The 18,956-nt window shown below is 36.6% G+C and overlaps 1 protein-coding gene across 5 annotated transcripts in view; it reads left to right on the top strand.

Annotated features, from left to right (window-relative positions):
* LOC138806216 (solute carrier family 41 member 2) overlaps positions 1-18,956 on the top strand; it is an 87,847-nt gene that overhangs the window by 58,565 nt on the left and 10,326 nt on the right. For 4 of the 5 annotated variants that reach the window (XM_069991758.1, XM_069991768.1, XM_069991750.1 and 1 more), the window contains exons 9-10: positions 7,922-8,053; positions 9,161-9,309. In XM_069991758.1, coding sequence (XP_069847859.1) covers positions 7,922-8,053; positions 9,161-9,309 — 281 coding nt within the window. The remainder of the gene's footprint in view (positions 1-7,921; positions 8,054-9,160; positions 9,310-18,956) is intronic. The other variant, XM_069991777.1, reaches the window with a different exon arrangement.

Raw genomic sequence — 18,956 nt, 5'->3', positions numbered from 1 at the left:
TGTTTTTTGGAAATATACCAACAAATTCTTGAGAAAATTTGAATTCTATGATATAAACACTAAACATTTACTAAAAAATATTTTCCAAATTTAACAAAACATAATTGAGTTCTATAACAGTGCTTACATGAGCTTGATGATAAGTTCTTCCTAATGTCAAGTGTTTTCATGATCAACTTAGATTATCCTTTCCCAAAACACCAAAGGTAAGGTCCTGTGAGTACTGAAGAGTCTCACTAATTAGTATATGGACCAGTTATTTTAACTAATGCTTTTCCTTTTTGTGAAACTATCTTTAGATGCTCTCCACTGGCTTGAGTAATGCAGTTAGTCTCTGGGGAATTTAAATAATTTACAAGCAATATTAATAAGCTTTTTTTTTTTTTTTTTTTTTTTTTTTGGGTCCGGTCGTGGGGCCTGAACTCTGGGCCTGGCGCTGTCCCCCAGCTCTTCAGCTCAAGGCTAGCACTCTACCACTTCAGTCACAGCGCCACTTCCGGCTTTTTTCTTTTTGCTTATGTGGTGCTGAGGAATCGAACCCAGGGCCTCAGGCATGCAAGGCAAGCGCTCTACCACTGAGCCACCTTCCCAGCCCTATTAATAAGCTTTTAATAGAATGGTAGGAAGAAAGCATTCTTTTACATGAATATTCCAAGGTAATAATTCTACAGTAACTTAAAAATATAACCTGTGATCATGCAGAGACCATGAAAAGTTAATCCTTTAATTAATCTCCTCACTATGTTGTTTGCTGTAAATTTGTATTCCCCTGATCTCTACCAGTACATTTTCAAAGTCTCAGTTCATTTTGGTTTTAGTTTGGCACAGTTGTAGCATCAGTTATGTCTGCTTTCGGCCAAGGAACATAGAGAAGATGTTGTGTGATTCTTTATGAGCATTTTTAAAAAGCTGTTATCATATATATATATATATATATATATATATATATATATATATATTCTGTTTCATCGTAACAGAAAAGCAATGATAAAAGCATCTTATAAAGCGCTGCCAGCAGATTTGTAGAAGAGCTACAGCAATCATTAATAGCTTTTATTTCAGCCTCAATCTAAGGAAAGTGGCAGCTCAAGACCCTGGAACCTAATGGTATATGCCTTTTACATGCTCATGAAGGCTTCCTATCTAATGAGACACCAGGCAGAACATTACTCCCACAGGAATCCAACCGTAAATGAAGGTGAAAAGGAAGGAAATGCAGCTTGTCCATTCCTTTTTAAAGGTATTAAAATATCATTTCCCAGATAATAAATTAGCTTTATTTGGCTTCAGTAGGTATCAGACACTCTATCATGAACAAATCACTCCATTGTGTCTTCTAGAAACTTGGGGGCATAATGAGAGCCCTGGCAAAGGTTTGCTGTCTGTTCTGTCTAGTGTGGTCAGAGCTTTTGGCTCTCAGCACCTTGTTCAGGTATCCCATTGGAATTGTTCTCTTACTGTTCTTGTGCTAACATATCCCTTGCCAGCAGTCAAGTGCTGCAAAATGCCTTGTGTTGAAAAATGTGTCTGAATGTCCAGATTCTTCTCCTTTTTGAGAAGTTGTGAACACTAAGTCATTTTAAATTGCTTTCTTCCTTACTGATTTCCCCAGAAACTCTGTGTGAAAACACTTGTACTCTGTCGTACAAACACTGTTAGCTCTTCCAAACTTTAGCATATATTAAATTTCTTATTATATTATTTACTTATTATGAGAGGAGTAAGTTACTGTCTTATGTACTATTAGCAGATGACTTCTGCTTCATGCCACTCATGCAATGCTAACTGTTCACTTTAGAGTGTGAACTCAGAATTAGGAAATCCAGATTTAAAAAAAAGTTACATTAGAAAACTCATCAAGTAAACAAAGGACAGTTTCAGTGACAGTTTTAATTTATTTTAAAATTTCTTTTGTGAGAGTTCTGGGGCTTGAACTCAGGTCTGGTATTCTCACTTGGTTTTTTGCTCAAGTCTGATGCTCTAACACTTGAGCCACAGCTCTACTTCTGGCTTTTTGTTGGATAATCTGGGATAAGAATCTCACAGACTTTTCTGCCTAGGCTGGCTTTGAACCATGATCCTCAAATCTCAGCCTGAGTACAAGTACAAGGCAAGATCTAGGATTTGTTTTTAAAACACATTTATGATGGAATGTATTTTAAATTATCTTAAGCATGTTTTGTGCTACTGTTACTGTTTTTTGTTTTGAGATATGATCACCAGCTCAGGATGCTCCAGCATTGTAAGTACTGGGATTATAGGTATGCACCACTACACTGGGCTCAAACATTTGCTTTAAATGGATTTTATGTTTGCCAAGTGACATGTGATGAGGAAATTGTAAAGCTACATGTAGTGTAAAATCAAGTCATAATTTTAGTTTTAAAATACAATACTTATATTACTGTATTTTTGGTGCATTGACACAAAAAGGAGACCACTCACTTCACTTTATGAAGAGGGAAATGTTCATGATTTTCCAATTTTCTATTTATTCAATGGTTTTAAAGGTATTAAAATATCATTTCCCAGATAATAAATTAGCTTTATTTGGCTTCAGTAGGTATCAGACACTCTATCATGAACAAATCACTCCATTGTGTCTTCTAGAAACTTGGGGGCATAATGAGAGCCCTGGCAAAGGTTTGCTGTCTGTTCTGTCTAGTGTGGTCAGAGCTTTTGGCTCTCAGCACCTTGTTCAGGTATCCCATTGGAATTGTTCTCTTACTGTTCTTGTGCTAACATATCCCTTGCCAGCAGTCAAGTGCTGCATAATGGTTTGGTCAACAGTGGATCTCACCTGTGAAGGCAATGCCAGTTACGTCGACCAGCTTCATTTGTGGGCACACTCTATGCACTCTCTGATATTTACATAGCAACAAAACCACCCAACAGTCTCAGGATACATCCTTATTATTAGGCAATGCATAACCTTATTTCTAATGTAAAATGAGTGAAATCCTGCATGAATTTATTTTCAAATTTCCAGTTCTAGCAATAAACTTAAACAGTTCTCAAAAGACCCCAAAGTTGCCATCAACACCACTAATCACCAGTGAAATGGAAATCAAAACTATTATGAGAGAACATTTTACTTCAGCAAGCATGACAGTTATCAAAAAGATGTGGGCTAAGTACTGGCGAGGGAGTGGGGAAAAGGAATTTTTGCACACCATTAGTGGTGATGTAAGTTATTATAGTCATTATAGAAAATGCTATAGAGATTCCTAAAAAGATAAAAAACAAAATGACCACCAACAATCTCACTACTGGGTGCATATTCAAAGGAAATGAAATCAGTTTCTTGAAGAGACATTTGCATTCCCTTAATGAGCCCAAACCTGAAGTCCCTCTTGATTCCTCTGAGAGTTTTAATCATAAATGTCAAATGATCATTTTTCCCTTTATACAATCATGTTATTTTTTTCTCCCTTTCTTTGTTAATGTACTGAATTGTTAATGTACTGAATTACTAATATATTTCCAAGTATTAAATTAGCATTGCATTTGTAGGATAAATCCAATTTGGTTGTGATGTGTTATAGTATTAATGTTTTGCTAGATTTAATTTTCTAGGAGTGTATTTATGACATTGATAATGCTCTCCTAAGACCTGGATGGTCTACAATGGTGACATCTCTTACATTCTTTTTTTTTTTTTTGTGGGAAAAGCAGTCATGGGTCTTGAACTCTGGGCCTGGGAGCTGTTCCTGAGCTTTTTTACTCAAGGCTAGCTCTCTACCACTTGAACTACAGCTTTGTTCCAGATTTTTTGGGGGTGCTTAATTGGAGATAAGAGTCTCATGGATTTTGCTGCCTGAGCTGGCTTCAAACCGTGATCCTTAGATCTTAGCCTCCTAAGTAGCTAGGATTACAAGTGTGAGCCAGCTCTTCTCTTTTTTCATGATGATGGAATTTGTGTCTTCTATCTTCTTGCTTTAGTCAAAGAACCAGGCTCTGGTTTCCTTTATTTTCTCCATTGTTTTTCTTTTCTATTTCATTTATTTGTGCTTTGACACTTATTGTTATTTTTGCTTTCTTTTAATTTAATTTGTTCCCATGAGCTGTATGTAGGTAAAAGACTTTTTTCTTTTCAAATACTGGTCCATTGGTATCTGCCCGCATCTGATTTCAAGGAGACTACAGCTAAGTACAAACAACACATACTTAGCAGGCATAGAGTTCAGTACTGTACTGCTCATGCTTGATTCATTTTTCCAACATGTCACCCAATTTCTTCAGAGTATTGCTTTCCAACCGATGTATAATTTTCACTTTATCTCTGAAATTAAGCACATTAATTTTTACTATGGTTTTTTTGGCACTATTTGCTTTTGGAAGTTATGTTGCATTTTAACAAAATTCAAACCAGGAAATACTCAGGAGATTACACAATAATTTAGACACAACAGACCATAATACAGGACTGACTGGGAACTTGTCTGGCCCAACTGAACCACATAATTCACACAGGAATTTTACATTTTTGCTTTTGAAATCTCCTTTTGCTTATATTTATTGACCATGTTTGGTGAAAACTGCATGTAATAAGTATGCAGGTAATATAAGTATTTGATTCTGTGATCTTAGAAGGACTGTATATTTTATATCTCCATACCTTAGTGTGTTTTCATTTCCAATAAATTGACTGTATATCCTCCTGTAATTTCTTATTTGATCTATAAGTCATTAAAAAGTATACTATATATTTTCCAGATATTAGAGGAAACTCTCAGATGTCTATCATTTCTATGACATCATATTTGCATATTTCACTCATTTCAAATTTGTGGAGCCTTGCTTTAAGCCTATACAGTGGTTTGTGGTCATTCCTGTTCTCATGACTGTTACACATTTACATTTGTAACTAATGTGTTTTGCTGTTATTGAGTGAATATTCTCATATGTCATCATGTTGGCTGGTGGGTTTTTTTTGTTTTTTTTTTGTCGGTTGTGGGGTTTTGAACTCTGGGCTTGGGCACTGTCCCTGCGCTCTTCAGCTCAAGGTGAGTGCTCTACCATGTGAGCCACAGTGCCACTTCTGGTTTTCTAGTGGTTTATTGGAGATAAGAGTCTCACGCCTTTCCTGCCCGGGCTGGCTTTGAACCGTGACCCTTGGATCTCAGCCTCCTGAGTAGCTAGGATTACAGACGTGAGCTACCAGCGCCTGGCTGGCTGGTGGTATTTTTAAAGCCCATTTAGTTGTTGACTTTTTAGTTTGGTCAAATTTTTTAAGTATAAGCACAGACGTGGGTGGCTTTATTTTTATATTGTTGTCCTTGTAGGTTTATCAGTTTTATGTATGTTGAAGGCTTACTTTTAAGTGCATCTACATTTAGTATTATTCGGCCTTTATTTTTGAACTGGCTTTGTTAAACATTATTCATTATCCATATTTATTCTTAGTAATACTTTCTATTTCAATGCTTCCCCAGCCTCCAATATATTATAGCTACTTTAGCTTTCTTTTCATTAGCATTTGCACGATTTTTCTTTTTTCGTATTTTGACTCCACTAATGGTCCTCAAATGATGATGGTCATTATTGTTACTGGTGGTACTGGGGTTTGAACTCTGGGTATGAACCTTTGTAATCAGCTTGTGGGTTGAGATGGGATTTTGCTAACTTTTTATATAGGTTGGCCTTGAGCCATGATCTTCTGATCTCTGCCTTTCAAGAAGCTTGGATAAAAAACAGGAATATACCACCATGCCTAACCCCATTTCTTCCTATTTTAATGTATGTTCTACTCCTTTCCACCATCTCTCTGTAAATTTTTTTTTTTTTTTTTTTTTTGGTCCAGTCGTGGGGCCTGAACTCTGGACCTGGGCGCTGTCCCTCAGCTCTTCAGCTCAAGGCTAGTGCTCTACCACTTGAGCCACAGCACCACTTCTGGCTTTTTTCTTCTTGCTTTTGTGGTGCTGAGGAATTGAACTCAGGGCCTCATGCATGCAAGGCAAGTGCTCTACCACTGAGCCACCTTCCCAGCCCCTGTAAAATATTTTTAACATAAGTTATTGCTGTATTTGGTTTTTCTGACTTCTTAACTCCTACAATGATCTGTTTTCTTTCTTTCTTCTTTTTCTTTTTTTACTGTAATGTAAATTACTGCTAAATGCTTGTTTGGCATAGTAATATAAAAGATCTTGGAGGGCTGGGAAGGTGACTCAGTGGTAGAGTGCTTGCCTTGCATGCATGAGGCCCTGAGTTCGATTCCTCAGCACCACATAAGCAGAAAAAGCTGGAGGTGGCATTATGGCTCAAGTGGTAGAGTGCTAGCCTTGAGCTGAAGAGCTGAGAGACAGTGTCCACACCCAGAGTTCAGGACCCATGACCAAAAAAAAAAAAAAAAGGCCTTGGAGATTGAAATAAATATTACTTATACCTAGAAACACAAAGCTCTTTTCGTCTACTGGTTGTTAGTATGGTTTGCTTTCATGGTAGCACACAAGTGATAAAATGATGGGCTCCCATAACCCCATTCGGATTGTTAAGCCTGGAATGCCATATATGCTCAGCATGGCAGATTTAGTTGTCTTCATTCTTGCTCTTCTTCAGTAGTAACTTGCTAATGTTTCTTGCTCAATGCCATATGTGGGGTGGATGGGGTTTGAGATTCTCTTGCTTATCCACAATTTTGGGCAGTCCTTGTACACCTGGTTTCCAGAGGTAGGATTTCCATTCACCCTCCCCTTCTACTGGCAACTAAACTACCAATTTCTCTTGAGCAAGAAGATTTTAGTCTACATTATTTCTCCAGTGAAACCCATCTTTGCCTGGGACCAGGTAGCTGGAGTGTTTTCTCCATCTTCCCATGTAGCTTTTTCTGTACATGAGAAAGGATTTGTCTAATATATGTCCATATTTGGAGATTGATGTGATTTCTTACCTGTGTACCAATGAGCTTGGCTTCCTGCCCAGACTCAGTCTGCCTCAAAAGCACCTGGTGTAGGGGCTTATAGTAAATAGCTAGAAGATGAATGTGGACCCTCTTTGTGTCTAGAACACTCAGCCATTCTACAATACTATGCTAGTACACACTCAGCATCTTGGAGTTTGAAATGTGCATATGTCTTCTTCCTACTTGCTTTCTCTTCCTCCATACTCTGCAGTGGAAATAATGTGGGTGTTCTGCCTTGCCTTGGAGAGGGGCATTCTGTCCTTTAGAATTTATTTTCCATTTTGACATCAATTTGCCTCAGTTAATGAGAGGATAATCTAGTTAAAAAGGTGACTTTCTTGACAAACTCCCTCCCTTCCTCCCTCCCTCCCTCCTTCACTCCCTCCCTCCCTCCCTCCCTCCCTTCCTCCCTTCCTTCCTTCCTTCCTTCCTTCCTTCCTTCCTTCCTTCCTTCCTTCCTTCCTTCCTTCCTTCCTTCCTTCCTTCCTTCCTTCCTTCCTTCCTTCCTTCCTCTCTTTCCCCTCTTTCCCATCCCTTCTTTTTGTTTTCTTCTCTTTTTCCTTTTGAAAGAGTCCTATGTAGCTGAGGGTAGCTTCAAAACTCAGATCCTCTTGAATAATTATTTTCAGCACTTTATATCAGTTTCTTTAGCTGGAAAGAAAAAAAAAATCAAATCTTGTCTATTTGAATAAATCTAGCTTCCCTTCCCCTCTCATTTATTTGAATAAATCTAGTTTCCCTTCCCCTCTCACTAAGTGATCAACATTTTTACCCAGCTTTATATATTGAATAGTGGTAATGATTTTTAAAAATTGTCTTCTCTGGTCTACTTTCACGGATTTGAAAAACTAATCAGTGACTCTTTTATTCTTTTGGCTTACCTCAACAGTATAAACAAACCTGCATTTCAGAAGAGCTCTTTATTTTGTTTTCTTGGCCAGGAAATATGACCCAAAGAGAGCTGCTTTTGTTGTTTAAAGTGTGAGGATAACTCTGCTGTCTGTTTTCCTGATGTTTCAGGTATTGGTGGTAATTTGGTGGCCATACAGGCCAGCAGGATTTCTACCTACCTCCACTTACATAGCATCCCAGGAGAATTGCCTGAGGAACCCAAAGGTTGTTACTACCCATTTAGGACTTTTTTTGGCCCAGGTATGTGCTTGTGGATTTCTCTCTGAGATTTGGGGCAGACAACATTTGTTGAATATATATTTTGTTTGTGAATGTTGTGTAGCTTTCCTGTTTCTGAGAGCTAATCTTAGTGATCACAGTCATCTGTATCATTTCTGCAGTTGTTATACTAACCTCATTCCTCTTCTCCCTCCCCTTCTAACTTATGCTTTGTATGTATTATAACTCTTGATTCCCAGTTTCCTCATTTGAGATTAATGTTTTTGTGAATCATTTAGGGCCACGTAAAACATTTCTAAGCAAGGTGTCTATTTACCAAATAAATTTTGTCATCACAAGCTTTAGTCAGAATAAATGTAGAAATAAATGTGTTTAGATAGACTAAACACTTGGCTTTGTTGCTTGGTAAGTTTGTTTTGATGCTTTATGAGGGGTAGAAAGCCATGCTTCACATCAGAGGAACTGGATGCTTGTTCTGACCTCTGCTCAGCACCCTCAAAAAAGTTATCTGTTCTTCCCAAGGCCATGTTTCTTCATTTGTTATAAAGAAAAAAGACAGAAACAGTAGTACCTGTTCTGCTTTTCTGTAAAAGTTTAAGCTTCACAAGACTTGTCATTTTTTTCTAACGAAAATAAATAGGATTATTAGCTTTTACAGTTTTCTGTTTTTTTTTTTTTTTTTTGGTGGTACTGGGGATTGAATTCAGGGCTTTATGCTTGCTAGGCAAGTGCTCTACCACTTGATTATTGACTTTTGAATGAAAATCAGAAATTACCACCCATGTAATATGGGTAATAGAACTCTAAAGGAAAACATAAAATTAAACATTCCCATGCTTGAAGGGCCCTGTGTTTTCTTTTCTTCCCTGATTCTATGGTAGATATTAAAGTTTGGCAGATGGCCTTCATAGCAAATTTTTATCAACCACTTTTCATTTACTCACTGATAACACCAAGTGGGAATATCAAAGAATTAAGAGAATTGTAAGTAATTGACATTTTTAGCAATTGAACTATTTTTGTGATGCTATGAGATACTATATCTAAAAATACTATTCAAATTTTAATAATGACTTATTAGTAACCCAAATATAATTTTATCTTAATGACTTTTACCTTTTGCTTTAGGTGTAAATAATAAGTCTGCCCAAGTTCTGTTGGGTTTGGTGATTCCTGGCCACTTGATCTTCCTCTACACGATCCATTTGATGAAAAGTGGCCATACTTCTCTGACAGCAATTTTTGTGGCTGTGTACTTATTTGCTGCTGTGTTACAGGTAAGACTTAAAGCATCCTGAAATCTCTTTTGATGTTCATACTGGTGTGAAACTCAATTCTGTATATCTAATAGCACATGTATAGTTTATCACTTCAAAGATCAAGTGATTAGACCTTAAAGCAAATAAACTCAGGGCTACTTTTAGGATAATCTTCAAAATCCAACTTCAAAATGTAATAAAATTGCTATTACTGTAAAAATGTGTTATCAATATAACATGTATATGAGTGTTTTAAAATTAAATAGTACTTAAGGCTCTACCTTCCCAATTTCATTTCTCATAAATAATTACTGTGAAATATTTTATCTATTCTAGTATTTATCTGTTTTGTTTGTTTGATTTATATTGATTAGAGACAAGATCTCACTCTATAGCTCATGATGTTTTTAAACTCCATCTTTCTACCACAATCTCAAAGTGCAGCGATTACAGACATGTGCCACTGTGCCCTTTCTTGTCCACAAGCTTTAAATTAAAATGCCTGGTTGGACACAGTGGCTCACACCTGTAATTCCAGCTACTGAGGAGGAAAGATCAGAGACCAGAAGGATCACAGTTAGAGGCCAGTAGTCAAAAAGTTAGCAAGAATATTCACCATAGCTAAGATATGGAACCAACCCAGATGCCCCTCAGTAGATGAGTGGATCAAGAAAATGTGGTATATGTATATACAACAGAATTCTATGCCTCCATCAGAAAGAATGACACTGCCCCATTTGTTAGGAAATGGAAAGATTTGGAAAAAATCATATTAAGTGAAGTTACCCAGTCCCAAAGAAATTTAGGTCCCATTATTTCCCTTATTTGCAATAATCAGTAAACATATAGGATAATCTTATCAGATGAGCCAAAAAGCTCAAAAACCATGTACAAATGATCATATAAGATGATGCTAAATGAAATGAAATCCAAGATGTGGACACAACAGGTCTTGTCTTTATTGTTATTGTTTTAAATGTACCATGTAATTTTATTTTTGTTGTTGTTGTTGTTTCCTTTGTACGTTCTTTCCCCTATGGCATATCCCCTGTTCTCAATGTACTTGATTTTGTTACCCTGCATTTTGTATTGTATATACATATGTCTAATCTGGGGAGGGGAAGGGGAATAACAAAACACTGAAACAAGGACCCAGGATGAAGCATTGCACAGGACAGGATGTTGAAAACAAACTTTGCAACTTCAGGTGGTGGGGGTGGTAGGGAAGGGATAGTGAGGCAGCAACAGGAAGGGAAGGGGTAACAATGATCAAGTAATGTACTCGTTGCCTTACTCTGTAACTGTAAGCCCTCTGTACAGCATCTTAACAATAAAATAAAATTAAAAATTAAAAAAACTTAGCAAGTTCTTATCCCAGTCACTAAGCTAGGTTTGGGAGTCTGGCTAATGTGGTGGTCCAAATGCATTATGTATATATGTAAAAAATGGAACAGTGGAGCCAGGTGCCAGTGTAATCCTAGCTACTCAGGAGGCAGAGATCTGAAGATCACGGCTCAAAGCTAGCCCGGGCAGGAAAGTCTGTGAAACTCTTATCTCCAGTAAACCAACAGAAAACTGGAAGTAGCGCTGTGGCTCAAGTGGTAGAGCACTAACGGTGAGCTAAAGAGCTGAGGGACAGCGCCCAAGCCCCGAGTTCAAGCCCCACGGCCAACCAAAAAAAAAAGGCGGTGAAACTTGTTGAGATTGACTTGGGAAGTGAGGAAGGGGGGATAATGGAGAATGATGAAGAGGATTGAGTCTACACAAGGTACATTGCATACATATGTGGAAGTGTCAAAATGTTACCCTTTGTTGGGTCCCAATGACTCATGCCTGTAATCCTAGTTATGGGAGGCTGAGCTATAAGGATTGAGGTTTGAAGCCATTCCAGACAAGAAAGTCTGTGAGACACTTATCTCCAGTTAGCTACCAAAAAGCTGGAAATGGAGCTCTGGCTCAAATGGTAGAGCACTAACTCTGAGCAAAAAAACCTCAGGAGCAGTGCCGAGGTCCTGAGTCCAAGCCCCAGGAAAGGAAAAATAAGTCACCCCCTGTACAACTTGATGTTGATAAAAAGTGTAAAAAAATTGAGAGCTTATGGGCTGTTACAATGCTGCCACAGAACTGTATCACAACCTTTTCTTAGTATTTGTGTTAGTCTGTTGCTGTAAACATTATTATACAGGCATATTAATCTCTTAGGGCTTTATTTCCCTGTGTTTTATTTTTCTTGGCTTTAATACTTGCATCTTTGCCCTATTTTTTTTTTATCATTTTATGTAAATCCACTCTTGATTGTTTTTCCCAACTGTTTAAGCTTTTTTTGGGCATGACTTCTTGTTAAAACTTTTTTTTTGGGGGGGAGGGTCCAGTCATGGGGCCTGAACTCTGGGCCTGGGCGCTGTCCCTCAGCTCTTATAGCGAAAAATTCTAATTCCTTAAAACATGAATTCAAATAATTCTTTGAATAAATAGCACTTGAGTTTGGCCTTAAAGCAGAAGAAATGAAGCTGGAAGGTAGGCATGTGGATCTGCTTCCAGTCAAAGAAGCTAAGTTGGTGATAAGAATGGTAATGGAGCTAGCTGGCGTTTGCAGGGTTTTCTGTGTGCCCAGAACTGTTTTGTTTCACTTAATTCTCACAAAATTCTATGAGCAATTTGTCCCTTTAATTTTTCAATGTAGGATACACACAAGTAATGAAAATTTGTCTTGTTTACTTTCTTCTATTTTTATGATTTCTTAGTAAAAAAAAGTATTAGAATAGTATTAAATAAGTGTGTTCAAATACTTTATGATGAGAGAAGTTTAAAATTTTGTAGGATTACTGAGTTAAAACACAGATGTGAGACAGCATAGAGCTTGTGCCACAAAGAGGATTTTTTTTTGTCGGTCGTGGGGCTTGAACTCTGGGCCTGGGCGCTATCCCCCAGCTCTTCAGCTCAAGGTGAGCACTCTACTGCTTGAGCCACAGTGCCACTTCTAGAAAGAGGAATTCTATACAGGACTTAAGTAAGAGGACAAAGTAGAAGAGAAGGTCTTAAGGTAAACTGAGGCTGGTGTAGGAAGGCTGTAAATGCCAGAAAAGGGAGTTTAGAACCTGTTCATAAATAACAAGCTTTTCCAATTTGAGGTTTTTAAATTGTCCTGGAAAGCTTTCTAATCTTTAGATTTTATTGAAAGTCACCTATCAAATAATTTATTTGTTTGTTCAATAAGCCTTTCTTTTATTAGATTCAGGGATAACTGTTAAGTCCCAGGAGCAATAAGACCCTAGCATCAAGGTCTTGTAGTCCTAAGAGCAATCTACTACATGGATAGATAATTAAAATATAGTATAAATGATGGGCATACCTATATATAAAGTGCTCTTAAGGTTTGGGAAATATTTTTCCACTGTTCAGCAGACACAAGTTTATTTCAAAAGCTTTTTATCACTGGCTACTTTTGTTGCTTTATGTGAGGTACTTGTGGATTACACTTTACGTTTGATGCTCTTCTCTCCATTATGGAGAAGATGCATTCCTCTGTTGGCAAGCTTGCCATTTGTAGGACATGCTTACATTTGCTATTCTGCCTTTCAGTCTCACAGATTCACCACTTACATTCATGGTTCTGTGATGACATAATATCATGTGTTAATTCACTTAAGTTAATGAAGAATCTAAGCCGTTTTCTGAGTTTACTAAAAAATTAGATTCCAGTCTCTATTTACAGTAAAGTTATTTGCCTTTTTAAAATGTCTGGTCCCAATCCTTACCAGTGAAGGTTGAAAAAATGGAGTCAAGGAGAGAGTAATTGTTTGCCTCTCTATGTCTTATTCATACCTCTGTGAAAAAGGAAGGCATAGTGATATTTACTTCAGAGGCTATTTTGAGGATAAAATGATTACTTACATGGTTTGCTACATTGTAGGTGCTATATAAACCTTGGCCGATGCTATTATTGTTATTAAATATGGAATATAGATGGCATGTCATTGAGCTCTGAATAGCAGTTGCTATTCAGTTGCTCTTTAGTATTTATAGCAGTTGTTGAATAATAGTTATTATTTTGCTTATATTTCCTTTATAGATTTTTTAAAAAAAGAGTTTTGCTTCCCTTCCTCATTCCTCTTCAAGAGTCAGATGACTGTCAGAATAGAACTCTGCACTTGAAGTCTGATGTTTACATTAATCCATTGGAATGAGACTGAATTCTCAGATCATATCTTTGTCCTTGACACTAACATATACAAACACATATGTACATAAACACGCACACTTCTTTTTTTGCCAGTCCTGGGACTTGAATTCAGGACCTGGGCACTGTTCCTAAGTTTCTTTTGCTCAAGACTAGCACTTTACTTGAGCCAAACTGCCACTTTTGGCTTTTTCTGTTGATATGGTACTGGGGAATTGAACCCAGGGCTTCATGCATGCTAGGCAAGCACTCCACTACTAAGCCATATTCCCTGCCTACACACACTTCTTAAGGTGTAAAGAAAAATAAATCTTGACCTTTCCTAGTACACTTCATTCAATTCAAAGATGAGCATAATGAAGAAGTAATTTTTAAAGACACAGAATTGACTGCTGCCAATTGTTACTCACAGAGTAACAAATCATATGCAGCATGTTTGCATTTGCTTAGATGCCCTCCCTTCCTGGAAGGCTTTCTTGAAAATCTAATATGATCTGAATGGCCTTATCTTCTGTTTCCCATGATACCCTGTGAACATTGACCAATCCTTTTCTGCATTTCATAATCCATTCTAGAAAATGGGTCTTTGTTTTATACATTGCTGCATACCCAGCACATAGTCCATTCCTGTGCTTAATTAATGTTTGTAAAGCTGAATAATCATGTCTGCCAGCTCTACCTCCTCCTTCAGTAGGAGGAGAACTGTATTTATGTTCCAGAAATTCCAGAGAACTAAAAAATCTTAAATTTTCATGTCCTTCTTTTCATAAATTTCCTCTTTTACTGACATAGGTATTCAAAATAAAAAGAGACAAAATGGAAAACACAAAAACTCACCTTCTAACAGTGATTAGTTAAAATGTAAGGTTATATTGAAGTGTTTCAAGTGGAAATGACGATATCTAGGGAAAAGGAAGAATAAGGGTAAAACTGGCCTTGAGTTAGTAATAGTTGAAAATATATGGAGCTGAATATGATGGTTCTTGAGAGAAGTTGGGCTTAAATTATACTTTTTGTCTGCTTTTGTGTATTTAGTGTATATTTGAACATTTTTTTCTATAATAAGGTTTTTTAAAACTAAGATGTTTAACTTTGGGAGGTTAACACAGTATTTTTTTTTCAAAGCATGTCATGTTTGGTTCTCTAGCTATTTTCTTTTTAAAAATATTTTTATTGTAAAGATACTGTACAGAGGAGTTACAGCTACATGAGTAAGGTGGCTATTTTCTTAACTCAAATGAAAAATAAAAAGTCATATTCAGTTTTATATTTTGGGCGATCTAGAACAGTAGAGCTTGCTTCTTATTTTCCCCATGACATACAGTAGCTTCAGGGTTTTGCTTTTTTTTTTTTGAAATGTGGTAAAATTTAAAGCCCATTTATATCTCAGTTTCCCATTGCTTGGGGATCCTTATATATTTTGCAATTAGAAGGAACCTAGCAAATGTATTTCTGTTAGTGGATCAGTGAGTAGCTGTAAGGGGTTGAACTTACAGTCAAATTCTTTTCCATTTCCAAGATCCATCAGAATGGTTGGAACATATCAAAGCTAGAGTGATGTGCTAAATGTCATTCATACTTGATTCACCAGTACGCATGCGTAGTTTGAGTTTGTTTTGCTTCAACAGGAAGAAAGACTAGGTATCAAGCAGGCTACCCTGTATTCCTGTTGTACCTTTTGGGTCATTGGTCAGCATTTATGAGACTGACTACCTCACTGTGGTTAAGGATACAACTGTTGGTTTTAGGACAGATTTTCATCCAACCCAGACTAGCCCAATTCAACTTTTTATTTCATAGGACCACAGTGCATTTTTTTCCTACAAACTTAGAGATGATTGTTTCTCTGTAAACAGTGATTTCTCCTGACAATGCTCCATTGACTGCTCAAAGCCAGTTAATTAGTAAAATCAAAAGCATTATTTGGAATTCCAAGCTATAATGAACTTTGTTGGCTTTCCTTCTAAGATATGACAAAGGAAATCTAACTCTTCTTCAGGTTTTCTTTCTCTTTGTTTGTCTTACTGCAGACATAATACCTTGATGGCATAATAAACCTGACAAAGTACAAAGACAACTATCAATCAAATAAGCATACTTGGCAGTCTCTTGTGCAAAGAAGAGCAACATTACATCCTGGTTCATTTGTCTACTTAATTTATCTACCAGTTCTCCTTGTGTTAGAATCTTAAATATGCATCCTTTGTCTGTGAAAAGACAAAAGCATAAATTTGGATGACATCTTAGAAGAGGCAAAAAATTGTCCTAGAAAATCTGAAAGGAGAGGGAAAAGGAAGTAATTAGATGGGTGATCTTAGTTATGACTGTTCAAGTCTTCTATTTATTTCACTAATTTTGTTCTATTTATTTCACTAATTTTATTCTTCTATTTATTTCACTAATTTTATTAGACATAAAAATAAATCCTTTTTACTATTTGAATTTTTATTGTGATGATTATAGATACATATAGAGCATATTAGTATTTTTTCTGCTCTGAAATATCTCAGTGGGAAAAGAAAAAACAAAAATTTTCTAGTCCTTGATGCCCATTGAATTCCAAGAGTATTTGTTTATATAATTCATAAGCCATAATGAATGTTTTAATTCTGTTTTAGAAGCTGTTTCAAAAGAAAATTAGATTATTCAGGGCTTTACTAAAATTCTAGCAGCATGAAATTCCATGAGAAATTTCTTGTGAAAGTTTAGTTGTAAAACAACCATTGCCGTGGATATGTTTGTATTTTCACATGGGAGGGACAAAATGTTTCCTTTAATGTAAAATGACAACAGATTCATTTTTTCTTTTTCTCAGGATGGGGCTTGAACTCATGACCTGAGTGCTGTCCCCTTTTGTTCAAGGCTAGCGCCCTAACACTTTGAGCTACAGGTCCACTTCCTTTTCTGGTGGTTAATTAAGAATTAAGAGTCTTATAGACTTTCCTGCCCTGGCTGGCTTTAAGCACGATCCTCAGATCTTAGACTCCTGAGTAGCTAAGATTACAGGTGTGAGCCACCAGTGCCCCATGACAACAGATTCTTAATATGTAAAGTTGAAAATAACAAACAGAACTTCTCTACATCCCCATAGCAAGATGGAAAGATGGAGTCTATATTTTGTAAGAATTAATGTGGACACTTTTAGAAGGGCATCTTTCAAAGCTTAAAACTGTCTCTTCTCTCTGGGTTTCATTCTCTTTCTATTTCTTCCTTATAGACACTTGGCATCAGGATATTCACTTCCCAAATTCACACCGAATCTAGGCCTACAGAAGCCAATTAATAATCTGGTGGTGGGTGGTATAAACATGTCTTGAGTGTTCTGAGGGAAGGTCAAAGTGCAGCGGGACTTCACCAGTGAGAGTGGTTCTCTGTGGGAGGGAGTTTTATAGCAGATAAAATTTTGCTGTATGTAATCCATAGAAAATGCCATTTCAGCGAAACAGTATTGTTCGGTACATAAGAACACTCAGGGCATTTATGGAAAATAACAAGGAATTTCCTTGCTCATGAAAGGGATCACCTTAGGCAAACTCATCTCTGGGACTGTGTTTTCACTTTTTGAAAAGGAGGCTAAGAATAAGCCTACCTGTGGGTTGTGATGAGGATGAAATTAGATAATGAATGTCTATTATTGTCAATGTCATTGTCCTATTATTTTAATATAACTACTACCATAGTGATCATCGATAACTATAGATTATTAGGACAAGTCACTTTGGGTAGAAGTGAAAGGTGAGGACCTGTGTAGCTAACAGTAGCAGTCTTAATAATTCTTGTACCCTGCTGCATTCCTCGGAGTGGGTAGAGTAATATCACCATACAATGACAACATAACTGTTATTGGGATCTCAGGATAGACACCCGATAGATGAGAGTTAATTATCTTAGACTTGGGAAATGTCCTTGGAATATTGTCCTTGCATGCGAAATGAGGCTCATACTTTCTCTTTACATAGTGCTTACAATATTTGTGATTGTGTCTTTATGTTATCTGTGCTAGAGATGTAACCCAGAGCCTTGCATGTACTAGGTAAGTGCTCTCCCACTGGGCCACATCCACTACCATATCATTATTATTATGACACTAACTCAAACCCTATTGAGCATAGGATGTCAAAGGAAAGAGCTGAACAACCAAGGGACATTCTTTTTTGCATTCTTCCTAATTTAAATCCACCAGATTCCAACTGTAAAGTTAGGATCTCTTTATTCTTTCTGTGACTGTTTTATCTGTTTCTTGATTCATTTCTGTCAAATCAAGCAAAGTGTGAGAGGGTTGAGAGGAAGTGTAAAGAGGATGATAAAGGAGATGTGAGGGAAGGCATGCAGTTTTTAGAATCCTTATGCATAAAAATATCTACTTTAACTTTGAGAATTGACTAATATGGTTATCTTATGATAGAAAGTCAAAGCAGGTGGATTTTGGGGATTCTGTTTTAGAAGCCTTATTCATTTTTGTGATATAGTAGTATGATTATACAATAATTGCTTAGTTTGTAGGGTCTTAACATTGAGACACTTTGAATATTTATGAATAAGTCCTTAGGTAGATACGCTTGGGCTCCAGACCAGTAATGCACAGAAGATAGATGCCTTGTTAGAGGTACAGTAACCAGCTCCCTGTGGAGGGAGGCCAAAGAAAGAGCTCTTCTCAGTCTTCCCAAGCTTGATGAAAATGAAGGAGAGTCAGAGAAGCTAAAAGGTTCTGTAGGCTCCCTCTGTCCATCCTCTGAATATGCTAGGACTGCAGACGTGACTTTAGAGGAATTTCCATATCATCTTCCCCCCAAATTATTATAACATAGCTGTGTAAAAGCACTTAATTTAAAAATAATTTTAAGCTGCAGATTTTCTTGTTAAGCAAAGTCAATCAGACACAGACAAATATTATACATTTTCTATTTTAGACAGAATCTAAACCCCCTCTCCCTCAAAAGGTCATTTATATAAAAGGGAACTGTTTGGGGATGGAGAGTTGGAGGGATGGAGGAGCTTAAAAAAAAAAGGTGATGAGGGAATTGAATATGAATTGAAGTATTTGATTTGCATGTGAGAAAATAAAATAATGAAACCCATTAAATTTCTGAAAGAGAAGACTGGAATAGGGGAGATAACAAAGAGTAATAAAGGAGGTGAATCCAATCAAAGTACATATATTTATATATGTATATATATATACAAATAATGTATGTTTAACATACATAAGCATTAATAAAACCACTTTGTACAATTAAAATACATGAATAATCCTTAAAACATTAAAAAAAATACCCAGGATATTTATTAGAATAAAGTCTAATAAGATGATTTTGACCTTAGGTCTTTTACTCTAAAAATACTGACCTTCATGACTTAAACATTTGCAGCTATTTTTAGAATTAAATGTCTAGCCCATACCAATGTCTAATCTTAAAGCTTAATGTCCATACTAATTCAGCATAAGAAAGTAACCTAATAAGCTTTGGACCAAGGTTTTAAAGAT

Source organism: Dipodomys merriami, unplaced genomic scaffold, assembly GCF_024711535.1.
Source record: "Dipodomys merriami isolate MVZ:Mamm:240054 unplaced genomic scaffold, mDipMer1.0.p SCAF_10, whole genome shotgun sequence".
NCBI lineage: Eukaryota > Metazoa > Chordata > Mammalia > Rodentia > Heteromyidae > Dipodomys > Dipodomys merriami.
The sequence above is the reverse complement of the archived record's forward strand: the minus strand, read 5'-3'. Positions and strand labels throughout refer to the sequence as shown.